The sequence below is a fragment of the Myxine glutinosa genome, chromosome 2, assembly GCF_964187855.1.
Source record: "Myxine glutinosa chromosome 2, kmMyxGlut1.1, whole genome shotgun sequence".
Classification (NCBI taxonomy): Eukaryota; Metazoa; Chordata; class Myxini; order Myxiniformes; family Myxinidae; genus Myxine; species Myxine glutinosa.
Window position 1 is genome coordinate 181895161 of NC_136262.1, and position 6000 is coordinate 181901160.

Here is a 6000-nt window from a genome sequence, read left to right on the forward strand (position 1 = left end):
GACTCGTTTACGGTGTATGTAAATGGAGAAAGACCAGGCCAATTTGTATACTGAAACCGAAGAGTGTCATCTCGGTGTGAAGTTGCACCTGCATGAAATATAATCTGGACTCGACTCTTAAGTTGGTAAGGGCATTCACCTGTGTAGTAAAGGAGCTGACAGAGCCAGAGATTGTAGGTGAGACAGAGTGGATGACAGTTGGGTCAGAGTGAACATGAGGGTCACGTATTACATCGAGAAAGGCAAGGCTGATTCAGTGGTGGGGTTGGGGTTGACAATGGGTTCAAGGTCTACTATTGTGTCGGCATCGACGGTGTGAATACTTGTGCAGCTAACATTGGTAAAGCTGTAAGAGGATCTTTGGCAGACCCATTGGAGTTGGAGACTGTCCATGTAAAGGTAGAGATGGATCCGGTAGAGTTAGCATTTAGCCAGTCAGCGGGAGTTGTTCAACTGGGAGTCTTGCCTGCCGCAATCAGTTGCTTGAAGTTAAATATCCCATAGTGCCCTTCATGAAGAGTAGGCGAGTTATCACCCGCACCATGAACAAATTCCAAATTCCTGCTCCAACGTATAAGCGGCACTTCATCAGCAGATCTTCCGATGTCCCTGCTCTCCAATGTTGTGTTTGTATGCTTCCCCTTCTCTCCCCATCTTGTCTACCTCTACCCTTATTATATGTTTTGTGTGTCTGTTTGATTTTTTTTTTTTGTGTGTGTGATAAATGTTAGCTCTTTCACGAGCCTCGATCCTGTATCCAAAAAAAAAAAAAAAGCAGCTCGGTCACGATCCCACCAGTGAAGCAAACCAGCAGCGATGTACTATCCACAAAATGATGATCATTTAAATGTTTGTGTAACTATGATTGGAGAGAAAGTTGCCACAGGAACAATGTGCATGTGGGTACATTACCTTCCTTAAAATAGGCATTTGTTGCAGCACCAAAGCCATCAGTGATCCTTGCCTGGGTGAGGTGGTCACAGCACACCTGTGAACAGGTTGATCGACTCCATCGAGCCCTTCATGAAAGAGTGAGTTTGTGGGAATGTGATGTGGAATTATCTACAACCCAGGTTACTTACTCCTTTATGTTTTAAGTGCACCTTTTCATGACTCATTTCCTTGTTGCATCACCTTTGTTTCTGATTTCTCTCATTTTTCTTTCATTTTGGGTTTTTCATTTAGATGGGTGGGGCTACTTTGCATTTTCGCTTAAATCATTATTTCACTTTTCAAAATCAGTATTTCAAATTTCACAAGACTTTTAATAAATTCATTTGGATGGGTACTGTCTCTCCCACCCTGCCCCCTTTTAATATAGCCCCACCTCCCATATGAAAACACTGCCCACAAACATTGTTTAAATTGTCTATGTAGTACAGGAATTGAGGGACATGGAAAAATGAAATAATGATGGTCCGGGTACTGATCCCCGAGGTACCCCATTACTTACATCCTTCCAGCGAGACATTCTCCCACTGACGACAACTCTTTTCTTCCTATCACTAATCCAGTTTCCAATCTAGTTGACGACCTGACTAGCCACTCAACAAGCCCTCACCTTGGCTAACAACCTCCTATGTGGTAGCTTATCAAAGCGAGCAAGGAAAGGGTTTCTGAAGAAGGCATAATACCCGAGGGATACGGCTTGAGTAGAGATGTGAATGGGCCAGAGAGGCAATGTGACTATATCTGGTGGACTACTGCAAGGCCACCAATCTCTCCTGTGATGCTTTGATTTTGTACAATGGACCTTGTAAGCCTGTCCTGTGATGCTTGAAAGAGAACCAGATTTTGGTTGAAGGGAATCTCTGGCATTTCAATCGTGATTTTCATATACCATAGGACCCGGCTATTCACGGGGGATACCTTCCTGGAAAATGCCGCAAATTGCGAAACTACGAATGGTGGGCATTGTTTCAATGGAAAAAGGGGGGATAGGTTCCTGAATCGCAAAAATCCGTGAATAGAGAGGACCAAACCGCGAATGGTGAGGCAAATCCCGAGAATGTCGACGATAATCCCGCAAATGGCGAGGCAAATCCCACGAAGGTCGATGAAAATCCCTTGAATGTATGCCGTGACATTGTTTCAATGGGAAAAGGGGGATACGTTCTCGGTTCCCAGCGGTTCCTGATTCATAGAGGAAATTTTTTAATGTCTAAAATGTTTTTTGACCACAAATGCACAAGATTACAGTTTCACAAAAAATGCTTGCAAATAAAAAATAAAAAAAACACGACACTGGGTACCATTTCCAAGTTATTGAAAGAATGTGCTTACAGTATATTAAAAGTGCTTAACCCGCCATACCACACTATGAAACTAAAAAAAAACACAACACTATCTTGTTTGCGGCTCGTAAAAGATGTTTTTTTGCATATGTCCAGCTGCTTTATGCATGGCTGGTGAAAGATGTGTTTTATAAATGTGTCAAGCTATTATCAGAACGGAATTAGTGGAACATGGCCGCGAATAGGGAAAAAAACGCGATTTCGTGGAACACGCCCGCATATAGAAAGAAAAACCACGAATTTGCGGGGCACTTTTCCGCGAATAGAGAAACAGGTCGCATTTCATCACCCGCATATATATATACTCGCTGAGGTACCCGGCTTCGCCCGGGTTGAATAAGAATAATACAAATATATGATGAAAAGAACATGTATATTTTAGAGCAATATCACAGTACATTTCCTACATGACGTTTTGTCAATTTTCAATTTCTCAAAACCTCTTGGTATACAACATTTCTGGTTTTCTTACTTGGTGCCAAGACATAAAGATTGCTTGGTTTTCCAACCCTCGAGCAGCCCACGTACAGCTGGCCATGGGAAGTACCCAGCATTGCCGGGCGGGGGAAGGGAGGGGAGGAGGAAGGGGAGGGAAGGGGAACGGGGGGGGAGGGGAGGAGAGGGTGGGGAGGGGAGAAGAGGGGGGGGGAGGGGAGAAGAGGAGGGAGGGGGAGGAGGAGAGGGGAGAAGGGGAGGGGGGGAGGTGAGGGGGGAGGGAGGGGAGAAGAGGGGGGAGAGGGGAAAAGATGGGAAAAGAGGTGGGGATGGGGGCAGGAGGAGCGATGGGGCGGGAGGGGGGAGGTGAGGGGGAGGGGGAGGTATGGGGCGGGAGGGGGGAGGGGGAGGGATGGGGGGGGAGGTGAAGGGGAGGGGGGAGGGGGGAGGGGGGAGGGGGGGATGGAGAGGGGGGAGGGGAGGGGCAAGGGGAGGGGGGAACGGCTAGCTTGGCAAGCGATAGCAGGCTTTTATGTTTACCTCAATGAGGGCTATATAATATATAGTCTGTGCTTGGAGCCTTCAAGTTCAACATAAAGTTTTTTTATGAAAAATAATGGGGAGGGAGTGGGGGAGGGGGATGGGGGGGGAGGGGAGTGGGAGGGAGGAGGGGAGGGAGGAGGGGAGGGAGAGGGGGAGGGATGTGGTGGGAAGGGGGAGGGGAGGGGGGGAGTGGAGTGGAGTGGAGGGGAAGGGGGGAGGGGAGTGGGAGGTGGGAGTGGGAGGGGAGGGGGGAACGGCTAGCTTGGCAAGCGATAGCAGGCTTTTATTTTTACCTCAATGAGGGCTATATATATCGTCCGTGCTTGGAGCCTTCAAGTTCAACATAAAGTTTTTTTATGAAAAATAATGCAGATGTATAACAATCCACCAATGCAAGTTCAGAAATGAATGCAGATCCTTTACTTTGCGATACAAACGCAATTTCCACTCACGATCGAGGCCTCCACAGTGACCGTGCCTCTTCTTCCTACAACTTCGTCTGACTTCTTTCACTCAAAATGCACGAAATTCTGCTGCATGAAATTATGTAGAGGCCTCGTTGGGGGGATATAAGGTAGATAAGGAAGGCGTTGTAACAGAAGAATCAAAATAAAAGTGGAAGAACATAAGGAAATGGGAGCTATTTTGGACCCACAGCCAAACCCGACAAACCATTGCAATACACCCCGAACGTCTAGCGCCGCCACAAACTACACCATGGAATTGCAGCTGGCGTGGTTTTTTTAAACCATTGATATTAAAATAAAACGTAGCCTAAAACCACCGGGATTTTATGCTGATTCCGAATCTGTGTCTAAAACCTTTCTCCGATGTGTAGTTCTTGAGTTATAAGCGGACATACATACAGACACACACACACACACACACACACACAGACACTCCTCCTTTATATATATATATATATATATATATATATATATATATATACAGTGGTACCTCGGCTTACGAGTTTAATCCGTTCCGTGACGGAGCTCGTAAGCCAAATCGCTCGTAAGTCAAAGCAAATTTTCCCATTCAAATGCATTGAAATGCTATTAATCCGTTCCAGCCTCAAAAAAAAAACACCAATTTTTTTTGTTAGGTGCTTTTAAATAACAAAAATGTACTTTATAAATAACAAATAATGTATAAACAAGCACGACCTCGTATATACTGTACATAATACAAGAGAATGTAAAGAAATAAACTGGTTTTATTAAGCAGAGGAGAAGAGCATGCCAGGTGAGGTGTGCGTGTTGTCGACTTGGCGAGGCAGTACGATCGTACTCCTTCTACGATATGTACGATTTTGAAGCAGAAGGAGTCCATAAAGGCTATAACGCCAGCCAAGGGCGTTACGATTATTTCAAAGCTCCGGACCTCTATCCATGAAGATATGGAGAAGTTGTTGTTTGTGTGGTTGAAGGAGAAGCAGCTCGCAGGAGATACCGTGACCGAGAGCATCATGTGTTTGAAAAGATTGAAACTCGGATATCGAGCACGGACCACGAGGTGTTTTTTCTTTTTTCTTAATCTCGGTTTCAGTGAACTTTTGCTCTGTGCTCACGTGTACTGTACCTGTACCTGTAATGGTACGTCAGAGGATGGCACCTGTTGTCATCATATTAAGTGCAAGATGTTCTGCATCGTAAGTTGGTACACCGTGGTCTTTCGGCGGTGTTTAAGCCGGCCGTCTTGGCTTCTGTCACCATTGGCATTGAGTCTTTCGATGTAGGTAGGTCGTTGTGTGCCGGTGCCTTGGCCGAATTCCTTCATTGCTGCATTGTTAGCTCACCTGGTTTTTTATACCACATCTTTGGTTATCGGACCAGCGAATGACGTCATCTCCTCCAAAGTATGGCTTATTCTCACTTGTCTTGGACGATCTTCTACTTCTAGCCTTCCACCGTGCATTTGGTGTCCACTGTACTTACTGTACAGTGCCTGGTAAAATTGATGTAATGGGTTTTTGACCGTCAACGCCATGAACCGTCATGAACCGTCATGAACCGTCAACCGCCATGAACCGCCATGAACCGTCAACGCCATGAACCGCTAACACTCAAAAGCCCATTTATCGCGCCTTATAAAGCAAAACGCAAACCGAAAGCCATGCCTCTCAAGCGAGGCGTGCTTCCGTGGTCACGTGATCCACAGGTGTAGCTCATTATACCCGCACGCGCGACACGCTTTGGCGGTCACGTGACCAGCCACTCTGGAGGCGGGGATCCCCGCCGATGACGTCACCGGCTGGAGCAAGGAGATTCCTCGCTCATGTATTTCGACGATTGCGTGTTTTATATCCAAGCAGAGATGCTTTCACGGCAAGATAACCGCGTGACCGGAACCGGAAGCCACAACCGGAAAATTCAAAAAAATAAATTTTTTGAGCTCGTACATCGGATCTCGGCTCGTATCCCAAAGCAACAAACCGCCCGAGCGACGGCTCGTATCCCGAAAAACTCGTACGTTGGGGCACTCGTAAGCCGAGGTACCACTGTATATATGTATATGTATATATGTATATGTATATATGTATATGTATATATGTATATATGTATATATATATATATGTATATATGTATATATGTATATATGTATATATGTATATATATATATATGTATATATATATATATGTATATATGTATATATGTACTGTATATGTATATGTATATATGTATATATGTATATATATATATATATATGTATATATATATATTGTGTTAC

The 6000-nt window shown here is 45.0% G+C and overlaps 1 protein-coding gene across 6 annotated transcripts in view; it reads left to right on the forward strand.

Moving 5' to 3' along the window:
* Positions 1 to 6000, forward strand: part of MTFMT (mitochondrial methionyl-tRNA formyltransferase) — a 60003-nt gene that overhangs the window by 24193 nt on the left and 29810 nt on the right. For all 6 annotated transcript variants that reach the window (XM_068100349.2, XM_078772017.1, XM_068100353.2 and 3 more), the window contains one exon: positions 940 to 1031. In XM_068100349.2, coding sequence (XP_067956450.2) covers positions 940 to 1031 — 92 coding nt within the window. The remainder of the gene's footprint in view (positions 1 to 939; positions 1032 to 6000) is intronic.